The sequence below is a fragment of the Chamaea fasciata genome, unplaced genomic scaffold, assembly GCF_029207755.1.
Source record: "Chamaea fasciata isolate MVZ Bird 193981 ecotype frontalis unplaced genomic scaffold, bChaFas1.0.hap1 SCAF_4, whole genome shotgun sequence".
In the NCBI taxonomy this organism is placed as follows: domain Eukaryota; kingdom Metazoa; phylum Chordata; class Aves; order Passeriformes; family Sylviidae; genus Chamaea; species Chamaea fasciata.
The window spans coordinates 82,032,459-82,055,608 of NW_027094089.1; the positions used below are offsets into that span (position 1 = coordinate 82,032,459).

The 23,150-nt window shown below is 51.6% G+C and overlaps 1 protein-coding gene across 8 annotated transcripts in view; it reads right to left on the reverse strand.

Annotated features, from left to right (window-relative positions):
* Positions 1 to 23,150, reverse strand: part of FGF13 (fibroblast growth factor 13) — a 212,055-nt gene that overhangs the window by 49,676 nt on the left and 139,229 nt on the right. For 6 of the 8 annotated variants that reach the window (XM_066182205.1, XM_066182202.1, XM_066182208.1 and 3 more), the window contains one exon: positions 421 to 531. In XM_066182205.1, coding sequence (XP_066038302.1) covers positions 421 to 531 — 111 coding nt within the window. Of the gene's footprint in view, positions 1 to 420; positions 532 to 2,499; positions 2,699 to 15,733; positions 15,800 to 23,150 lie in introns of those variants that run through there. The other 2 variants (XM_066182210.1, XM_066182204.1) reach the window with 2 other exon arrangements.

The window sequence follows — 23,150 nt, forward strand, 5'->3', positions numbered from 1 at the left end:
AGTTTGTGAGATACCACGGTGCAGCCTGAATGAGCCCCTGTGTGAGAGTGGAGATAACGTTATTCTATTTCAGGCTCTGAGTAGGCGAGCAAATTTTCCCTGCTGGAAAAAAAAAAAAAAAATCTAATAAAATCCAAAGGACGGCAATGAACTTCTCTGGATTACCATGGAGATAACATTTGCTTTGTTTGTCACATGTGTCATCATTACCTCCTCTAGTTGATTATTTCAGTAAGTGATTTTTATCAGTGCTTCTCTCAGACCCAGTAAGTCTGAGGGGCTTGTGTGCTGCCAGCACGGCGTTGGTGCTGCTGCCACGGACCCAACCACCCCGGGACAGCAGCTCTGGGGGGACCTGCACGGGAGGGACGAGACAACACCACAACCCACAAACACACCACTGATTCTCGTGCCACTTACTATAACTACTGTCCTCCTCTTTTGTTCCATCAATTGTTCCATCTGCTTGCAACTGCAAGTGGTATCCTTGCCTGCTGTAGAGCTTTGTTACTATACCTTTAAGCTGAGGCTCTGCAAAGAAACAACAGTGAGATTAACGTGGGAAATCCTGGTGTGCCGTTCCGAGCGAGCAGGACGAGAAAAACAGATCTTCAGGTTTCTTCCCAAGGCTGAGGTAAGAGAAAGACCCAAAACAAAAGCAGGGCTACTGGCTTTGCAACACTTTTCATTTAGGCTGTGAGATTAAATTTATGTCTATGAAATCAATTGCCAAAATGATTAAATGCCACTTTCGATTACAACGTGAGTGGCACAGTAAAATCTGCTTCCAGTGAAAACGGATTCCAGCAGCACTGCTTGGCCTCAGGAGCCCAGCCCTACCTCATTTAAGATTAAAAATGAGCTGGCAAGGAGTACATTCTGTCTTTTACAAAGGTGTGAGTTCTTAGATGGAGAGGAAAAAGAAGACTATTACAATAGCATTAATAAGAGCCACAGTGACAGCTGAGAGCCTAAATATATAGCAGCAAACGTTTAGCACAGGAACTGCTGCAGCCCCAATAAACAAACCCCCATTCCTCGCTGCTCCAAGAGTACAGAGCATCCAAAGAGATAAACTACTCAATGAACATATGGAAAACGGAGAGGGAAACCCTGAAATCCAGCAATGTGTGGAACTGCAAAATAAATATCACCATAAGGGCTGAGGTAATTACCTCGTCAGCTAGGAGAAGAAAGATCAAAACAACGCATAGTTTGGATAGATCTCTTTTTTCCACAACCATCCTCAGATTCACAGCTAGAAAGCGAGATATCTCACATGGTTTCGTATCATTCTAGAGCAAGAAGTATACATCAGCAAGATATGCTGTCCAGTGTGCCATTTAAGGTGTCTGGCTTAAGCATCGGGAGTAATTGCAAAGAAGGTCTACGTCCACTGAATCCCAATGACATCTGCATTGTGGTCATTTCACACAGTTAGGTCTGCCAGAGCTCATGCACCCCTGCAGCTCGCTCCACAACATCTCACTTTCTTCAGAGACAGACACACTGTGCAGATGTGGTGTGTCATTTCCAGCACTCTGAGTACGACTCCTTGTGTTTGTGACCAAAGGCATTGGGGAGCTCTGCTACTGCACTTCATTTTAGCAGGGGCTGAAGGTAAGAGCTTACAACAGTTTGCGTAAGTTTGCATATTAGATCTTATTAACAACTTTGATAAGAGTCCTGCGGGATACACGACTCTTATCTACCAATTTTTCTGACCAGAAATTATTCCAACCCTCACTTTGGCTCTTTAGCCATAATCCACCCCAAAGCTGCTGGCGAACTGCGAGCAAGGCAGGCAGATGGAGCGGCAAAAGCATCGATGCTCCAGCACAGCAAAGCCACGGCAACATTGCCAGAGGGTTCTGCTCCTCCCACACACAAAACAATCCACTCAGACCAGAGATCCAGTCTTCGTGACTGGTCTTTTGCACCTGCGACCCAGAGAACCTCGTGTCCGCAGGGCAGCTGCAGGTATGGCGTTCCTAGAAAGGCACAGGGCGCTGAAGCACAACTCTGCAAGGTGCCAGCAAAAGCACAAAGCCTCGTCTCCAATCGGCAGACAGAGCATGGCACGGGCATTCGGTGAGGCAGGACACCAAAACCAGATCTCCAGACCATGGAATTGTTCAATTTACGACGGCGAGAGATGCGTGTGTGGGAACTTCCCCGCTAGCATCTCCCCCACAAATACACCCGTGTGTTTGCGTGTGTGTGACAGAGGGACCGACAACTGACTGGGTGCACCCAGGTGTGCAGGTGAGGCATGGACAGCAGTGCGTGCTACCCAATCAAACCAGATGGACAGGACAGGGGAAAGGACTGGCATGGGGTACCCAGGTCAGCCAGGCCGTACAAGCCAGGGCTGGCAACACCTGCAAGTCCATTGTACGAGCCCTGAGCTCCCGTTCCCCCTCTCCCCACTCCAGGCACACATCCCAGCTCCCACGGCCCCAAACCAACCAACCCCCCAAAGACACAACCCCTGCCAACCTGGTCGCCTTCTTCGCCTTTTCTTGGAGCCAAAGAGTTTGACCCTGGAAAACACATTCAACTTGTTCTTGTCGCAGCTGCCCTTGCTCTTGCTGGGGCTGTTGACACACTTACAGGCATTGGACTTCTCCCGCTCCCTGGCTTGTCTCTTCTGGCGGATCAGGGAGCTGGCGATGGCCGCGGCCATGGCCGCCACCGCCCCGGCTGCTGGGGCGGGTCAGGCGCTCGGGGGCCGCTGGCCAGCGGCGGCCAGCATGCTGCTCGGCCCGTCCCCGAGGCCGGGGACACTGCCCCTTGGGGACACTGCCCCTTGGGGACACCGCCGGGCAGCCTGCCCCCAACGCCACCCTTGGCCGCTCGGCGCGGCAGCCCGGGACGCACGGCGGGACGGGCACCGCAGCCCCGGCTCGGCGCCCAACAGTTCAGCTCGAGATTTTGTCCTCCAGGATCTTCCCCCTTCGACTTTCTGGGGCTCTTCTATTCCTCCCAACTTCCAGCAGGAGAAAGTTTGCAGGCAGAGGGGAGCGTTTCTACGGAGATCACGCAGATCACTTGCAAGACATCCCTCCAGGCTCCTCCAGACGCGCTATTTGCGTGCAGACATGGCACATCCACTTGGTGCAAGATCATCGCATCTCTCCGAGCCCCGATTTCCGCTGTCAACTTTTCTCCCCACCCGTCCCCTCCCCATTCGAATCCCAGCAAACACCTGTTAGACTCCAGCAGGGGCTGTCCAGTTGCAGGCGTTTTCTGGATCCTTTCTCCTCTCCTTGCTTTAGAAGGGACCCAAAGCAGTTGGTGGTGGAGGCACCGGGCTGGGTGCGGATGCCCGGCCCCGGCCGCCTCGGGAAGCCTGTTCCCCGGCGCTGCTGACAGGTGAGCAGAGCCTCCCTCCCCTGCACGGCACCTCGGGCTCCGGCACCGCAGCACTTCCCAGACGGTAAACAACCCGCGCTCCCGAGCCGGACTGCAGCGGCAGCGGCAGCAGCAGCAGCGAGAACAGCAGCAGCAGAGGCGGCAGGATCCCTCCGGCAGCGATGCAGGCACCGCGCACTCCCCACGAGCCGTGCGCTGGGTACAGAAATGAGGCGACGCAGCAAACCCCTTATCACCACCTCCCTCCTCCTCCGCCCGTGCCTCCCTCCTCCTCCTCCTCCCGCTCCTCTCCCGGCGGCGGCGGGGAGCCCTGCCCGGCGCTGCGGAGCTGCCACGGCGGGGAGGGGGCTCGGGGCGGGGGTACCACGGGAGAGGATGCCCAGGGGCGAGGGTACCGGGGGATACCAGGGCTGGGGATACCACGGGAGGGGGGTACCAGGGCTGGGGGTGCCCAGGGCTGGGGATACCACAGGAGGGGGGTACCAGGGGCGGGGGGCGGGGTGCCCAGGGGTGAGGAATACCACGGAGAGGATGCCCGGGGCGAGGGTACCAGGGGTGGGGAGTACCACGGGAGGGGGGTACCAGGGTGGGGGTACCACGGGAGAGGATGCCCAGGGGCCAGGGTACCGGGGCCTACCAGGGGCGGGGGTACCACAGGAGGGGGGTACCAGGGCGGGGGGTACCAGGGCGGGGGGTGCCCGGGGTGGGGGTACCAGGGCTGGGGGTACCAGGGCTGGGAGTGCCCAGGGCGGGGGGTGCCCAGGGCGGGGGGTGCCCAGGGCGGGGGGTGCCCGGGGTGGGGGTACCAGGGCTGGGGGTGCCCAGGGCTGGGGGTACCAGGGCTGGGGGTACCAGGGCTGGGGGTGCCCAGGGCAGGGGGTGCCCAGGGCAGGGGGTGCCCGGGGTGGGGGGTGCCCAGGGCGGGGGTACCTGCGCCGCTCGGAGCCGCCCCCCGGGAGGCGCAGACACCCAAACAGACGTGACTGCGGTGGGCAAACAGCCCTGCCGGCACCGGAGCCAGCACACCTGGCTGGCAGCAGCGCCGGGGCTCGGGGCAGGCGGGCAGCTCCAGCCACAGCTCTCCCTTGCCTTCTCCTCATCCTTACAGCGTGCCCCCTCTCTGCCTCACGGATTTTTTGGGGGGCTTTTTGCCCCTCTCGCCGTTCCTTTCCACCGCCCGCTCTCCGCTCCGGTTTTGCAGCGGACGGGGAAATGCTCAGAAAGAGCGATTTCCCTGTCGTTGCCATGTTCTGCCCCTCTGCCCCCGTGTGTGCCCCGGGGCCGGGCCGTCCCCGGTGGGTTCATTCTCCCCCGTGAATGAACCCACGGTGGTGCCGAGGCAGCAGCAGGGCACCGGCACACGCGACACGGGGCACAGGAGGGCCCGGGCATCCCTCAGCAACCCATCCCGGCACGCTTTCAACAGCTGGAGACCCAGATCAAAGCCAGTTCGGGCTGGAAATAGAGCAGAGATCTGCAGCCCCGGAGGCAAACGGCTACGGAGAGAATTCATCCCGAGGCAGAGGGGATTCTGAGCCAGGCAGGCGCGGAGGCTGGGTGGGATGTCTCGGCCCCTGAGAGCTGGTTCCGTGCCGAGCTGAGCCCGGTGGGGCTGCGATGGCACCAGGCTCCTGTCCCCGGGGCTGGCAGCTGCGTCCCGTGTGCCCCGGGAGCTCTCCTGGGGCCAAGGGACACCGGCGACGGGCGGGCTGGTGTGACAGCACCGGGCTCCCGATGCGCTTCGGCCTCGGCCAGGCTCCTGAGGGCACCTGTCCCTTCCTCCTGCTCTCCCCCACGGGCGCCCAGCAAAACCAGGGGCTGCCCTCGCTGCCGGGGGTCGCACACTGGGACAATCCCTGGCGCGGCAGAAGCCGGGCTGCCCCCAGCCCGGCTCAAAAGAGGCTCGCTGTACCTTCCCGGGGTTAGGAACAGCTCAGAGCAGCCCCACATCTCCTGCTGAACCCTGTGCTGCGGCCGGGCCGCAGTGCCAGCAGCCTGTCCCTGCAGGCACAGCGTGTCCCCGCAGCCCCAGGGCCACCCCGGGCTGCAGGAACTGCCTGTGAACACACACACGCCCACACGCACACGTTTGTTTGTGAGGCAGCCCATGCACACAGACGTATTAAACAAATACTCCTAATTTCTTACTTAAGTTCAACAGTAGGGTAAAAATAGCTGCAATTCACAAGTTCCACCACTACCCTCATCTGCCAGTCCACATAAGACATGTGAAATCCAACACGGAAGACAGCCAGTTGGATATTATTAGCAATAACTCATCCTACTCAACTCACCGGTAACATACTATGAGTTTTGCCGTCTTTCCGCTTCCAATACAATCATGAGTAAGACTTGGGGTTTTTTGGTTTGGTTGTTTTTTTTTTTTTTTTCCTGAGACTCACCATTACACTATAAATATTCCCAATTTGGAAAGCAGTGTTTGATCTTCAGATCAAAGTGAAGCTGCCTCATTGTGATCTGTCCTACAAGGTCACAGGACACCGAATTTTCACAGAGACTAACCAGAACTCTGAATTCAGTAACCTTGAAAATCCCAGGAAAAAAAAGGCAGTATATAAAAGCAGTATTTGGGATATCTTTCTGCCAGCATTCCAGCCTGCATGCTGGAAAAGCTTAAAATCCATAATGAAAATTCATTTGCACAAATGTTCCTTGACAGATAACTAAAGAGAGGAACAAAAATAGCATATATGCATAATCAGATTTAAGTTTCAAAAAACAGTCCTCCAGTTTTTTTTTTTTTTTTGCATGAGCAACCTCTTCATCTATCGGTACTCCTACAAACATGTCTTCATTTACTATAAATGGCACATGAAAATGAAGATCTTGTTGGGAAAATGTCTTTGGTACAGGACCAGCCTTTGGACTACTTCAGTGTTCCAGATACAAAAATCTCAAGGAACAGCTTTATTTTCTTGGAAAAGCAAGAGCTGTTCACTCCCCACCACGCTAAAAAAGGTAAAATAAATAAAATTACATTCCAAGTGACTTATTGAACACAGAAGACAACCAGACATTCCTCGAATACGCATTCTCTCTCTCTCTCTGTTTATGATTATTGCAGTAGGGCACATTGAAAGCCAAGTGGTTAATTGCCAGTGCCATTTCAATCACAGAGAAATCAGCACGGGACAGGCTTGGCAAGTTACTAGTGCCATGAGTTGCAATCTGACCAGAAGCAATTCCACTGTTTTCAAGTAGAAAAGAGCTCACCCACTTGTGATTTATAGTTTTTCCTCCCAGTCATCTGTTGAGTGTTTGCTGACGATTATTTCCATGATTCTGATCCCTAAAATCGCCTGGCTCTTCTGAAGTGTCCTGCATTGGGCAGAAGCAAAGCCTGTGATTTGGTACCCAAGCCAGCAGTGCCTCCTGGACTGGGGCAGGGCTGGTTTTCAGCCAGCACCAAGCAGGCAGCCCTTGCCCTGGCTGCTGCACAGAAAGGCATCAAACCCTCATCACTGGCCCAAACTGCAAGCAGAGCTGGCTCCTTTCACTGAAATGGAGGAAAGTGCCAAAGTTCTGCTTTTCCGTTCATCCTCCCTGAATCATCTGTGCTGTGGCAGGTCCCAGGCCACTGCCGTTTGCTCTGGGTTTGAACCTATCCCGAGCACAGAAGATTTACAGTCAGTCCTATCTCATGCTGAGCAAAACAAAAATTGAGACCAGGTGAAAAAACACCAAGCCAGCTGCAGAGCAGACGCAGCTGCAAGGACAGACGGATGCCATGGTGCAGCATGTCCGTGGTCCAGGGCAGCCCTGAGCAGAGGAATTCCTTCCCCAGCACCCCTCACTGACCACGGCCCAAGGTGTGACCCTGCAGGGGACCCACGCTCCTCTGTGCCCTGTGAAGCATCAGCAGTTCTCATGACCTGCTGCCATAAAGTAGGAGCTGACTTCCAGCACCTTGGGTCAAAATATCCCATCCTCAGACTGAACAGCATCCTCAGTTACTTCCTGTTCCCCTATATAAAAAGTAGTAAACGATTTTTAGCTGGCCCGGTATAAACTAATAGTGTTTGGGCAAAACAAATGCTGCATCAAAATCAGACCAGAAGAAAAAAAAATAAATCCCAAGCCAGCTCCACACCTCACTCAGTCCATCTTAAACTCCAAACCACTCCTCTACAGTTACAAGCTTGAAGCTGCTTTGGTGTGACAAAAAAAATCAGCCTGGCATTAGGTGTCAGGAGTCCCTCCTGAGGCTCTTTTGTTCTTGTTGTTACAGAAAAACTGGGGGAAAAAAAGCTTCAAACATCAAACCTATGGACTATTTCCACTGCCTACACTCTCCGAAAGTAGAGCATTATTTTCTGAAAAGCACCACCATAATCCCGTCTCTCTCTTTTCAGGATGAGATAAACAAGACTTTCTCCAGTCAGGGATGACACAGCAGCACTGAGGCCCCCGGTGGTTTTTTGCTCTTCTAAGTAAACAGAATTACTATTCACCAGGAAGCAGAGCTGCTCAGAGCCGAGTCCCGCATCACTTAACTCCTCTGTGAAATATCCCATGGAAATGACTCAGCCTTTCCTCTGCAGCCAGCTCCAGGCTGGACACAGCCTGCAGCACAGCAGGCTGCTCTCTGCTCAGGGACAAGCAGCTTTGCTGGCCCCTCACCACCCCCAGAGCTTGGGTTTTACCCACACAGGGGTCAAAAAACAGTCAGCCTGGGCTTTATTGCAGGGCAAGATGAAAAAAGGTGTTAGTGGAAGCTGAGCTTCCCAGCAGCTCCAGCCCAAGAGCTCAGACTTGAGGATATTTTAGTAACAGACCAACTGGGCTACCTGAAAATTAATAGTAAAGAATGGCTACAATAAGCAGCTGCCAACAGAAGTATTTTTAAGCTGAGAGCATGAGGGCACTTGTAAATAGTGATGGGGATGTTCCTCTCTGTGTGTGTGGCCCATGGTTTTTTGCAGATGTCCACTGGGCAGCCTTGCTCAGAAACAGGAAAAAAAAAAAATCACAAGAGATTCCTGTGATACCAGTGCAGACATGGGCCCTAGACCCACTTCATCTACAAGCTCACTTCTTCCTCAAAGGATGAGGTGATTGTTTTTTATCTTCTCGGGGTACAGATTCATGAATCCCAACGCCAGAAGAGGCCCCAGTACAACGGGTGCACAGGACTGGATGTGCCCAATCTGGCCCCCGCCCAGCAAAGCACAGAAACACACCCCTGACTGCAGCGCGAGACACCTCGCTAGGGCTGCTGAGAGAGTTAAAGAATAATTGTGTAGCTGATGCATCACAAAAGGTTCTCAGAGTCTAAGCCCATTCTCTTCTCATACCTACACAAGTTTGCCAGGGGAAGGTCTGACTGACAAGAATTTGGGTCTCTTCTTTATGACTCACATGACCTGCTAAGTGCTCAGGATGGCCATGACACCTCATATGAAGAACACCTGAAAGTTTCCTTTCAGATTCTCACAGAAAATATTAATGAGAGAAAACCCAGTCCTGCCTTTTCCCAGCTGTGAATTCCAATTCCTTTACAGCACTGGAACAGTAAAAATTGGATTTGATATGACCTGGTAGTGCAGCCATTTTTGGAAAAGGAGGGCACTGTTTGAAGACAGAAAAATAGAAATATTTTTACCGAGGCTAATTCATATTCAGTCATCCCAAAATGTCAACCACAAAAGCTCGTCTATCCGGCGCATAAAAGATCAGTGCCAATCAGCTGGGAAAGGTCACAGAACAAACACAGGAGATCAGCTCCCACAGCTCTGCGGGCTCCCAAAATGGGAATGTGTTATTCCTGCGTCTGGGGGGCCCGAGATGAGCCAGGAACTTGGGCAGTGACCAAATGACTTCTCTGCCCACCACTGAGCCAAGCAACACTCCCACATCAGTATGCACAGAAAGATCTGCTCACTCACCTCCCAGCATGATGGCTCTTGGAAACATCCGTGTAAATGACAGCTTATCGTCCCTGAAATATTTACATCTCAGCATGGGACACACCACAAGTGTGGGCTGTGTGCCACTGTCAAACTTAACATAAGGCCACTTTACACATGACAAAACACTGTAAACAGTCCTTCACAGAGCCAAGGCAAGTTGCCTGGAAATGGTCTCATTACTCAAGTAAGATCTTCTCCCACCTTTTCATACATCTGAGGGTTCATCCTTTGTCAACGGCTTGATAAAAACAGACTCAGTGGGTCTGCAGTGAGTTGGAGCCTCTGGGAGTTCTCCTCCTTCCACCTGCACCCAGGCATATCACCAGCTTCTCTCAGTCATGCTCCCTGCTTTGCTCAGAACGAGCTTCTGCCCCGCTGCTCGGCTTCACACCACCACAGAGCCCAGCCCACCGTGATCCTGAGGGATGCCAAGCCTGGCAGTTCCCACCGCTGCGTTAACTCTGTCAGACTCAGCTGGTTCCTGATGATGAAAGCAAATCACCCAGACTGGGGCCAGAAGAGCCTGGCTATGGTTTTCTGTGACTTCTACCCGAATGCCAAGATCATGGCACCACATCCACACAGTCAAGTGAGAAGGTGAGCAGAGCTGCTCACAAACGAAAGGGCCTCTGAGGAAGGAGGTGTCATGTCCTGGATGGAAGCAGAGCTCTGCAGGACCTGGAGTCAGCCCTTGCACCAGTCAAAGATGCTTCTGGAAATGTGGAAAAGGAGCTCGGCTCGCTCACTGGCACGGAACTGGAACCAGTTTACTCAAACAAAACAGAGGTCTCGGTCTCCGCAGGCAGAAGGTGGTATATCCTTGAGGATTAGGAAAAGAGCCATAGCCTGAGCTTCTCAGTTCACCATGTAATAATCACGGTCTGAAGAGAGGTGTAACAAGACATATCTGCTGATCTTCTAGTAGGTTTATCTAAGCTCATCTCACCAGGCATCTGGGCTGAATGCTCAAGAAAGAAGAGAGAAAGGCAACACCAGACGGCAATTCATTCCCGCACAAAGAATACCATTATTTTCCCAGCTATATGAAGGAAAATATCACCTCTGCTTTCTGAACTTGTTGCAGAGTGATTGAGACTGTACCTCATGCATCGTTACGATAGGTAATAATCACCACTAGCAAAATTAAGTAATCCCTTGATGAAGGTCAGCACAGCCCAGGGTCTTGCTTCCGGCAGTGCTCACTCACACACGGGAACATAAATCCAGCCCAGGCAGTGGCTCAGTCACACTTCCCACACCCAACCGGCCCTGCAGAAATTAGCCTCATGACAGGAGCTGCTGCTGGCAAGAGCAGATCAAAGGTGGCATCTAGAAATCACACAGGGATTTTGAACTCAAAAGTACAGTGCATCACCAGTAAACAGAAGATATTTCATTGCCATAGGTTAGGTGCACTGTTTTCACAAAGTAACACCGTGAAAAATGTTGGCCAGCAAACAGGAACATGAACCACAAGCCAACATCTGCTTGGTGGGATTGAAATAGGTCTTGAGACTAGAAAAAAAAAAAAGTGTATGCAAATTTCACGTAAGCAAATTAGAAGAAATTCAGAGAAGTCAATTCAGAGAAGGAAGCTAATGGCAGAACATCTGCTGCTGCTCCCAATATTTGCATTAGCGGCTGGGAACATTTCTGGGGACTCAGACCTCATCAGAAAGCTCAAAAGGGTTCTGTTGCTATGCAGAGAAACACTGCTCAGAAATCAGAGAAAGAGGGATGAAGCTGCCCAAGCTCAGCACTGTTATTCCTGCTTAAGTCCAGCTGAGCTACAGCAGGGCCCCATTTGTTTGCACAGACTGGGTAACTGTCCCACCCGTGGCACATTTCTACCTAAACCCACCACAAAAGGAGTAGACAAGTGGACACAAAGACGTAACACCATGATTTTAACCGAATTCCCATTCCATATATATGGCCTTGGCAATACCAGTCATAGACCTAAATCGTGCTGAGCTGAATTCACAGCAGACAGACACACAGTCACACAGGTGATGGTAAATCAGGGTTTCTGTCCTCTCCCTTCAGCCCCCAGCCCCTTGTTTTTCACTCTAATTTTCCACGTCTTCCTACCAGATCTTCTTTCCTTTTTTTTTATTAAAAACTACTGAGGAGAAGCAGCCACAAAACCCACCAATATCTCCATGTCCTTATCCTTCAGCTGAGGTCAACTTAACCCTGTTTACAAATAAATAAACTCAGTTTGTCTACAACACAACATTCCAAGGCTTGAGAGCTTTTGCTGGGAAGGGGCAAGGGGTGGACTTGAATTGTCAGGCACAGAAATAGAGCTGCTGGGTTGTAGGAAGTTATTTGGGCAAATATTCATAGAGACACAAATACAGGCTTTTTTTTTCTTTTTGCCTTTTTTTTTTCCTTTTTTCTTCCTGATTCACAAATTTGAGCAAACCCAAAATGTTACAAAAAGGCTGAGATGCACAAACACTAGGGAACCAAAGGGGAGCTGTTAATGATGGAAGAAACTTTCACCTCCCTCAGCCCTTTCTTTTTTCCCCCCAGCTCTGCAATATATGAAACATCTTATTCAGTGACTATATTTTTAAACCATTACTGCCGTAAATTTTAGCTTACTTAAAATTTTCTGATGCACAGTCTTTTCAGGAAGCTTTCAGCAAAACGTAGAGTTTCCTGTGCAGGAAGTATGCAGTAAACCATGAATTTGTAAAGAGTTACAAACCAAACAAATGGAACAGAGACTGACTGGAAACTGATAAAATGATAGAAACGAGAAACAAGAGGGGACACCTGCAGTCAGTCCGGGTAAGTGCCCTGGGAAGGTTTCTGCTGTCCCGGGGCACTTCGGGGTCCTGTCCTGTCCGCGCCGGTGTTGTGATTACAGCAAACACCTGGCTGGGAGCACCAGGAACAGGGCAGGGGGCAGGGCAGGCAGGAGGGCAGGGCAGGGCAGGGCAGGGCAGGGCAGGGCAGGGCAGGGCAGGGCAGGGCAGGCAGGGCAGGGCAGGGCAGGGCAGGGAAGGGAAGGGAAGGGAAGGGAAGGAAGGGAAGGGAAGGGAAGGGAAGGGAAGGAGGAAGGGAAGGGAAGGGAAGGGAAGGGAAGGGAAGGGAAGGGAAGGGAAGGGAAGGGAAGGGAAGGGGAAGGGAAGGGAAGGGAAGGAAGGGAAGGGAAGGGAAGGGAAGGGAAGGGAGGAAGGGAAGGGAAGGGAAGGGAGAAGGGCCGCTGGAGCTGCCCTGGCCAGGTTTGGATTTCAGGGCTCGGAGCCTACCTGCAGCTGCGGGGCTCCGGGATCACGGCACGGGCTGTGAGGGACACTGCCCGCCAGGCACGGCATGCCCGGGCGCCTCGGAGCACCCCCGGGCACCCCACGGGCACCCCCGGGCACCGCGGGGCACCCCCGGGCACGGGGCAGCGCCCAGCCCGCTCCCGGGCAGCTCGGCGGCCGGAGCCCGGCGCTGTCCGCGGTGCTGCCGGCCCGCGCCCTCCATCCGCACCTCGCGCCCCGTGTCCTCCACCCCGCGCCCCGCGCCCCGCACCCCGCACCCTGCCCGCCGAGGCCCCGAGCAGCTCCCGGCTCGGGAACAACACCCGGCCCTCCACACACGGTCACGGCCCACAGCACAAAACATCCCCGCACACGGCCACGGGCCCACACACGGTCACGGCCCCACACACGGCCACGGCCCCACACACGGCCACGGCCCCACACACGGTCACTCACGGCCCCATACACGGTCACTGCCCCACACACGGTCACGGCCCCACACACGGTCACTGCCCCACACACGGTCACGGCCCCACACACGGTCACTGCCCCACACACGGTCACTGCCCCACACACGGTCACTCACTGCCCCACACACGGTCACTCACGGCCCCACACACGGTCACTGCCCCACACACGGTCACGGCCCCACACACGGTCACGGCCCCACACACGGCCACGGCCCCACACACGGTCACTGCCCCACACACGGTCACTCACTGCCCCACACACGGTCACGGCCCCACACACGGTCACGGCCCCACACACGGTCACTCACGGCCCCACACACGGCCACGGCCCCACACACGGTCACTGCCCCACACACGGTCACTCACGGCCCCACACACGGTCACGGCCCCACACACGGTCACTCACGGCCCCACACACGGCCACGGCCCCACACACGGTCACTCACGGCCCCACACACGGTCACTGCCCCACACACGGTCACTGCCCCACACACGGTCACTCACGGCCCCACACACGGTCACTCACGGCCCCACACACGGTCACTGCCCCACACACGGTCACTGCCCCACACACGGTCACTCACGGCCCCACACACGGTCACTCACGGCCCCACACACGGTCACTGCCCCACACACGGTCACTCACGGCCCCACACACGGCCACGGCCCCACACACGGTCACTCACGGCCCCACACACGGTCACTCACGGCCCCACACACGGTCACGGCCCCACACACGGTCACTCACGGCCCCACACACGGTCACTCACGGCCCCACACACGGTCACTGCCCCACACACGGTCACTGCCCCACACACGGTCACTCACGGCCCCACACACGGTCACTCACGGCCCCACACACGGTCACTGCCCCACACACGGTCACTCACGGCCCCACACACGGTCACTCACGGCCCCACACACGGTCACTGCCCCACACACGGTCACTCACGGCCCCACACACGGTCACGGCCCCACACACGGTCACTCACGGCCCCACACACGGTCACTGCCCCACACACGGTCACTGCCCCACACACGGCCACGGCCCCACACACGGTCACGGCCCCACACACGGTCACGGCCCCACACACGGTCACTCACGGCCCCACACACGGCCACGGCCCCACACACGGTCACTCACGGCCCCACACACGGTCACGGCCCCACACACGGTCACTGCCCCACACACGGTCACTCACGGCCCCACACACGGTCACTCACTGCCCCACACACGGCCACGGCCCCACACACGGCCACGGCCCCACACACGGTCACTGCCCCACACACGGTCACTCACGGCCCCACACACGGTCACTCACGGCCCCACACACGGTCACTGCCCCACACACGGCCACGGCCCCACACACGGTCACTGCCCCACACACGGTCACTCACTGCCCCACACACGGTCACGGCCCCACAGACGGTCACTCACGGCCCCACACACGGTCACTGCCCCACACACGGTCACTCACGGCCCCACACACGGTCACTGCCCCACACACGGTCACTCACTGCCCCACACACGGTCACGGCCCCACAGACGGTCACTCACGGCCCCAGAGCACAGTCCGTACCAGCAGCACATCGAGGCCATTCAACAGACACCCCAAAACCAAACCCACAGCAAAAGCTCCTGATTGATTCTGACCCACTTCAATTTTACCCCCGGCAGCTACAAAACCCACTGCTTCTGCAGCAGGGCCAGGCGTTTGGCAGTTAATATCCTTAATATTTGCAGCGATCGTATTTGGTAAAAGCCAAAACCGTCTCCGAGTGCGCACTTGGCACTGCACACTTCACTGTACTCAGATTTGATCTATTAATTTTAAAGAGAAGAAGAAAAATGGATGCCAGTGTCATGGAAGTTGATTGTTAAGCTTGTTATTTCTAACACGGAATGACACACAGCCCAGCTAATATCTACGGCTCCCGGTTAATGCTGAATGCTCTGCACACGCTATCACATTATTGTTTGATACTGGGGTATTTTTCCAAAAGTCCCTGGATTTGCTCTTCTCTTCTACCCGCAGGGCGTTGGTTCTTACAGTAATCTGATCATTTCATGTACCCCATGCAGAGAACACACTTTCTCATTATTGAAGAAAACTAAATTACACCATCATAAGCCTTCAGCTAAAACGTGGACAAAAGAATAGAGAAATTAAGATGGTTTTGTGTTGAATATGTTTTTACGTTATTAACACCATGACAAGATTGTCTTCAGTTAAGATTAAACACAATACCCCGATGAAAGGCAATTAGACAAGAAATGGAATAGTTTGCTTTTTTTCTCTAAAGCAATCCTTATACCTGACAAAAGCTTGGGTACAAAATTAACTAAACACATGGCACATGTTTAAAAGGCCATAAAATCAACCTGTTTGACATGTGAAATACATATTCAATCAGGACAAATGTGCCAGTTCAGCAGCACATTCCGTCTATTTACAGCCCCAATCAGTGAGAATGAACACTAACACCTGCCCTTTCCTTCCCAAATGACATTTTTTTAGAGTTACCAAAGAAAATTCATGAAGTCAAAGAACAATGACACCCTTAGTATTAAAGAAATATTAACCTCTGCTTTCTTTATATGGTTTATAACCTCTGCAGAGGATTAGCTGCCAGGAAATACCTTCTCATTTTTTTCCTGTTAAAAAAAAAAAAAAATTATTGCTTAAATACATCTTACCTGAATAAGACTTTCTTATCCCCAAAGCCATGCTGCCTTACAAGCTGCTCCTGCCCAGGCAGTTGCCGTCTACATTTGGAGCAGACACACAGGGAGCAGATCAGACAAAGTTTAAGGCACATTTAAAGTATTCTCTAAGGTACTGGCCAGAAGCATCAAGCCCATACTCGTGGTATAGAGAGATCATTAATGGGCATTAGTGACAGACCATTATGACTTTCAGAATCATTAAAGATTCATAATGTAGCTGCATTGTTCTGGCAACGTCTCACCATTTCTTGGACATAAATGTACGTTTCTCCTACATGATTTACTTAAACTTATTATTTTTCAGTGTCAGATTTTGTTTTCTGCCTCCTAGAATTACAAAGAGAGGCTGTAACAGGATCCTGCAGTGCATCATCACGCCAGCCATAGGAGCCTGGTGCTTGGTTTATTTGATGTCCTTTCTGTAATGCAATTTGCAGTAAGAATAGCTCGACAACATCCATGAGGCTGAATATGTACCATAATTTCTTCCTACTTTAAATAAGCTGAGTTATTGATGTACCATACATGTTACAGGTATAAAAAACACTTGAAATAGAAATAAATTTGCTAACAATTCTCAAAAAATTACCTTTAGAAATTGTTAAGCTTTGTCACTGTCTTTCAGGGGAGTTCATCATTGGGATACAGTGAAAAATATTGCAGATATGCTAGTTGGGGTCAACCAAACTTGCAACTCCCAATGCAATTTTGACAAGGGAGGAAACACTGAGATTTGCTTTTAAAGATATACAATACTGCAAACAGTGTGCTCCAAAATATGGCTACAGGTACACTTCAGTTGTGTTAATCAAGGGCTGGATTTAAATTTTGTCCTGCTGAACTAGACTAAGACCTTTAACCCATCTTTCCTCAGTACAGTAAGTTAAGCCCTTGCTCACACAATATGTAAATAATGAGATTTAGGCACTTCAGAAGCAGAGTCAGAATTCGAAGTCAAATATTGTCTCCGAGTGCGGTTTGTTCCTGGTGAAACCATGAAATTCCAAGTAGTAGAGAGGAGCTGTTTGGAAGGCTCTGAGGGATTTTGGCGCTCCCCAGGGCCAGCTCTCCCTCCAGACACGTTTGCAGGTGCTGTGAGCCTCGCGTGGTTTGTTCCATGGTTTATCCTCTGCTCACCCACCACGAGCACACAGCCACCTCTCTGTCAGGGCACAGCATCCCACTCCCTCTGAGGAGCAGCAGCTCCTGAATTCCTCCAACACAACCGCTGCCAGTGGGAGATCTGCTGAGGCTCAGACCCTTCAGGCCACCAACGAGCAAACCCCTTCCAGATGCTGGGCCTTGGGTGTTAACATGGGATCTGGCAGCCAAAGCCTCCTAAGCATTTTAACTTGTCTTAGCATTGATGCTGTGCTGGATCTAGGCCTGAAAGGTGAAGCCCACCAATTTACTACTAATAAACAATTTTCCAAATGCAGCGTCTTAGTGTTTACTAACACACACAACTGCTTATAAATTTGGAATTCACCATGTGAAGTGTGCAGAAACATACCATGCTGTGAACTGCACAATTTTAGAATATTCCCTGTTTCTTACGCCATGATTGCTCATAATCAAGCTGTGAATAATCCTGATATCCAACTACACTGTACAATTAAAAACACCCTTAATTACTGTTGCCAGAAATTAACAGTACCACACAAGGAAAACTGCACTGGGGCCAAAAAAACCCGAAGTTGATTTTGAAACCTCTCCATTTGGAAATGGCACTGTTTTCACGGAAAGAAGTCAAAAAGCCACGTGGAAGAACGTAGACAAGTCCATTTCTGATGGCCTGCTGAGTTCTATTGATTTGAGGACTGACCTTGAGTCAATAGGTTTTCTGTCACCCGTGTCAACTACTGACAGGCAGTCAAAAGCCCAAAGTGGCAACTGCCAACACAGGCAATTACAAACAAGGTTAATCCCTCGTAAATGCAGTTCTTCTGCTGGCAACAGTAGATTCCCAAAGCCTACACGGCCTTAATAATCACTCCCTAAAACAGACATGGATCTTATTAAAATGTCACTATTCCGTACTCTTCAGCCTACCTCAACAATGGCTTAAGCGGTTCAGAATCATTCTGAAGGCTTACAGTATAACTGGAGTTGTATATTGACCTGGTTCAGCTAATCCTTATCACCATCTGGTTACTCACTGCATATTAGCTTGGTTTGCTGTTTTCATCAGTGAGAGGGAAAATGCAGCTCCTCTCTGATGTCTGGTTTGTTCTGATCCCTTTGTGACCATTTTGTCCCTCAGCACGCGTCTGAGGAAACTCATCTCTGAAATCCTGCCTTCAGCCAGCTCCCATCCCACCTCTGCTGGAGCATCAGCTTCCTCGGGGGGCACCAGCCTAAAAAAAAACAACTTTGGAGTGTAGCAGAAGGGCTACAAGTGGAATTTGCAATAAAACCAGCCGTTTTTTTACTCTTCTCCGATGTGTCAATAAAAATCAAGCTGCTGTTTGCCGTGAACTGCCCCCCAGAGACTGCCACAATATAAAAACTGCTGAGGATGGATGAGCTGTGCTGGCCTTGGCTGGGACAGAGTTCATTTCCTCCACGGCAGCCGGCCCAGGGCTGTGCTTTGGGTCTGTGTGGAAAGTGTTGATAATTCAGGGGTGGTTTTGCTGTCCCCGAGCAGAGCTCACACAGAGCCAAGGCCTTTCCTGCTCCTCACCCCACAGGGGTTTGGAGGGGACACAGCCAGCACAGCTGGCCCCCAGTGGCCCAAGGGAAGCTCCAGCCCCTCCAGCCTCAGGAGCAGTGTCAAAAGCTGGGGGAAGAAGAAGGAAGGGGTGGGCATTTGTGGCGTTTGCCTTCCCAAGTGACCATTACACGTGATGGACCCCCAGCCAAAACCAACGTGGGAGTGAGTGGACGGCTAGGAGGAAGGGGAGAAGATGGTTTGGAAAGATTATTTATGTTTCTAACCACCTAGAGAGAAAAGTAGAAATTTGCCCTCCAAAAACATCCCTTTCAGGCAAAAATTGATCAGTTTACCCACGGTATTACGTGCCAGAACAGATAATTTGGCAGATCCCAGTGGGATTTGTGGCTCCACATGGCCTTGCTGGCTGTTTTGGGAACAGTGCAGCCAGAGCATCATCAAGCACTCTCCTTCCAGAGAGCGCAGCCACACATCAGCACAGTGCTCCACCCTCTGTGTGTTCTCCCCAACAGAGAAACTCTGACTCTTTGCATCTGAGCAATGATGCAGGCTGAAACAAGGGCCAAGCACTGCCAGAGAAGCTAGCACAGGCAATCCTACTTCATAGAATCCTGCTTTGTGCTTTTGAATACATGCTGTCCAGAAAAAAAAAAAACAAACCCAAACAAACGATCAGGCTTGACCTTACTCCCTGGAATCAGCAACAAAACCCCCAACGAGCTCGTCTGGCAGAAGAGGCCAATTGCTCAGGCCCCACTTCTGCTGCTGCTTTATGACCAAAAAACTCTCAAAACTGTGGCTGAGCAAGCCCAGCACTGCTGTCTCTGCAGCGTCTCTGCAACACTGAACAGCAGCAGCGACAGCAACCTGCCAGGACACACAGACAAAAGGGATCCTGCCACCTTGTAGGAGAAGGAATAAGGAGAGCAGAGAGCTCTGAACTGCTGCCCAGACAGACATAACACCCCTCTGGGGCTCTGGAGCTGCCCTGCACAGACTGCTGCTGTGTGAGTCACCACTGTATTGTCATCAAGTGATTCAGAAGTATGAATTTTAGCTCCAAAGAAAAGCGAAGCAAGTAATCCAATTTTATAATTTTGTGTTTCAGGTTAGTGAAAATACCATATATTTGAATGGGAAAATATGTCCTTCCCTCTCTTTCTGGCCCGACTGGACGACCCTGTCATGCAATCCAAAATCAGGAAGAAAATCACTAATGAGTGAAACCATTTAATATTCCGATGCAGGGAGTGTTTCAGTGGAAGCTGAGTGAAGCCAGCGCAGCAATTTCGTTCCTTGGCTTCCTCTGCCACCTGGTGGAACAACCCGGGCTGGCAGAGAGCAGCATTTATGGATATTCCAACAGGCACCCGGAGCTCCGTGCTGCTGCCAGGCTGCAAGGAGCAACGACCAGCACTGCAGCTGCCAGCATCTGTGCAGTTCACGCTTGAAAAGCGTTCTGCAACTGAACCAAAGCTTTTAAAGAAGGGGAAAACTTTGAATTCTGATGTTTTAGCCTATGAAACTAAACAGCTGCAATCTCCCGAATGTCAGAAACTGTCCCAACAGTTTATAAGTTTTATGAGAACCTCCTGAGCCCAAGAGAAGCTCAGATTCAAAATCAGGCCTTGCAGGCAGACACAGGAATCAAAACAGAGAGGCAAAACAGATGCTTTGATACCTGCCCACATATAGCTGGAAATGCCCTGCTGTTATGCCATAAAAAATAAAGCAGGAAAGACAGAATCAGTCCAAGTCACAGCTTCTGAAGCTATTATACTCTATTTGGAACAGGATGTTTATTTCATATTCTATTCAGAGAATTTTAGCAAAGCTGCAAACCCAAGTATAACCAGAAGTAACTCCTGTTTCCTCATTTTGGAATCAGTATGGAGGAGCTCGACAGCTGGCCAGCAAGCAAAACTGAGTGAGCAGAAGAAACAATTGATGATATCAGAGCGCATCCATAGCAAAAAAAGAAGACAAGGCTGCCAGCATGGAAACTAATTTAAAGAGATACATGAAGGATTTTTGTAGTTAGACTATGTGCATAAGTAAACGTGCATACATGCCTTATTAACTTCTTGCAAAACTTTTGTGAAATATATTCATGCTAATTGCTTTGCACCAATGAGCACAATAAGTGATTGTGATGTAGTCAATCACTTAGGACCACCTTTTTGATAAGGCTGTATAAACTGGAGAACACGCAGAATAAAGGAGAGATGCCACTGTTATTCTGTTCAAGTGTGTGTCCATCATGTTCCGACCCGATGGTGACAAACCAGCAGCCCACACACTGCAGACGGACAGGGTGACACTGGTGGGCTCAGCTGGGGCCTGCACGGTGTCACTCGGCAGCTGCGAGTGGGAAATTCCTCGTTTCCTGCCAGGGCAGGGGAGCCTGTGCCCAGGGAGGGCTGCGCAGGGTGTGCAGGCTGCCCTGAGCCAGGAGCAGACACAATGCCCTGGGGCAAGATCCCCAGGGCAGCACTGGAACACCCCGGGACAGGCACCCTAAACCACTTCCCCTTGAATGTATGGGGGAATGGGGCAGATCTACAGCAGCCCCACAGCTGTGCCACACCGGGGCAGCGCCAGCACAGAGGCTCTTGGCAGGACACTGTGCAGCAGCTCGGGGTAAAGCCCCTCTCCTGGCTTGGCCTTTCCCACAGCCCAAGGAAAAGCACAGGCACAACGTGGGCAAGGCTGATGGACACAGAGCAAACACTGGGAAAACCCCAGAGCAGCTCCCAGCACTGTTAGAGTCACCTGTGTGCCGCCACGAGCCCCGGGGGACGACACCCTGACACCTGGAAAGCAAATTTCAGTCACACTGGCAAACTCCTGCTCCAACACGGCTTTCATTTACTCACCAGAGATGGAAAAGGAACCACAGCAACTGCCTCAGCCAAGCCCTCACGAAAGGAACTCATGGCCCTACCCGTGTGTGGTGCAGCAGGTGCTGCAGATCAACCCTTAAAGACAAAAGGAACGTTTTCCCTATTTCCCATTACAGACCAAAATAAGGCCGCCCCTTTCCAAGCCTGCCTGTTGATGGAGAACAGCTGGATGCTGTGCCTATGTTTGTGATGGGATTTGCAAAGACACTTAAGAGCACTGGGAACATAAAACCCATTACGTTTCCCTGGCACGCATTTACTGAGCTCCCCGAAGCACTTTTGAAAAACCCCCACTGGAAATCCCACAGAGAGAAGTGCAAGGAAACACCGGGCAGACCTCAGGGAGCAGCAGAGCCTGGTCCATCCTGGGAGGAGGCTCCAGCAGCCCAGCCCAGAGCCTGGCAGGGTCACCTCCCACCTGAGCACAGCCCAGAGACCCTGGGCCACTCCAAACCCTGGGCTGGCCGGGGAGCAGGAATGGTTTGGGATGGCAGTGCCTGTGCCAGGTGCCACCTGTCCCCACCCAGCCACGCGCAGACACTCTGTGCAAACACAGCTCTCCAGGAAAGCTCTGCTCACAGCACTCTGCAGGCATCCACAGCCAAAATCAATGCACGCATCACTGCTCCTGAAAGTAATTTCATTTATGATAATTAAATGAATTAGGTCTAATAAAATGATGATTTCTCTATTTACCAAAAGAAAAGTAATGGGTTGAAAGTAATTTAGTTTGACACAAATCTGGGATTGGGTTTAATCCTTCAGATTTTGTTCCTAATTTCCCCTGATATTTTATAACACTGTGAATTGTTGTTCTTTTATTTCCCTGTGATAACACATGAAAGTAAACCATTAAAAATTTCACCTGAGGTCTGGACAGAAAAGGAGGAGCAGACTTGCCCAAATCTTTGATGACGAAGACCCTGCACTATCTGGAAAGTCAGCCTCAAGTTCCCTGTACACATTCCAGTAAAAGCAAAACACCTTGCAGGTGGATTCAGATCACATTTACACCTGGGAGCTCCTGATGTGGAGACCCAGAACGGGAACTGTATTTGCAGGGGTATAAATGAAATGGATTTCATCCTTGCCCCACTATCCAGACCCTCACCACCAGCCACAGATGTCAATGACTTGAAGAAGTTTCATCTCAGCACAAAATGGAGTATTTTTTTTTTGTCCCAAAGTTCCGTTCCACTGACAAGATGCTGCAGGAAACACGAGTGGAGAAGGGTGAGTGAGGATCCTGAGCGGAGGAAATGGGGTTTGATGTGCCAGTACCATCCATCAGGCCTTCACCCTCATCATTAAATGCACCATCCAGCACTGTGCTCACACCCTGGTTCACACTGTTCACTGGGGCACTGAGCACACAGGAAAACGTTTTTTAGCAGGAGGTGCTTAATATGTTCACCAGGAGCAGAAGCATAAACCTCTCGCAGACAAAGGAACTGTTACCACTTACTTTGCAGGCATTATTTTGCCCTACTTTCCTCATCAGGTAAAACCCTCCCACGCTTCAAGCACTCAGAAAAATCTCAATAAAGCATCTGCCACTAGAGGAGGCTATTCCATAGTTTTTTGTTTGTGTTTTTTTTTTTTTTTTTTTTTTCCCCAGTGACACACCTGTACCACCGAAATCACAGCGGAGTGTCTGCAAATCACCACTGCTGTTTTCCAGCTATCCCCACTGAGCATTCCTCTGGAATCAGGAAATTCCTCAGTAACTGTATTTGGGCTTATTCTTGAGCCGAAGAAGAAGTAAGTTCACAAAACCCATGGAGTTCCTAACCTGGGTATTTTCTGTCTC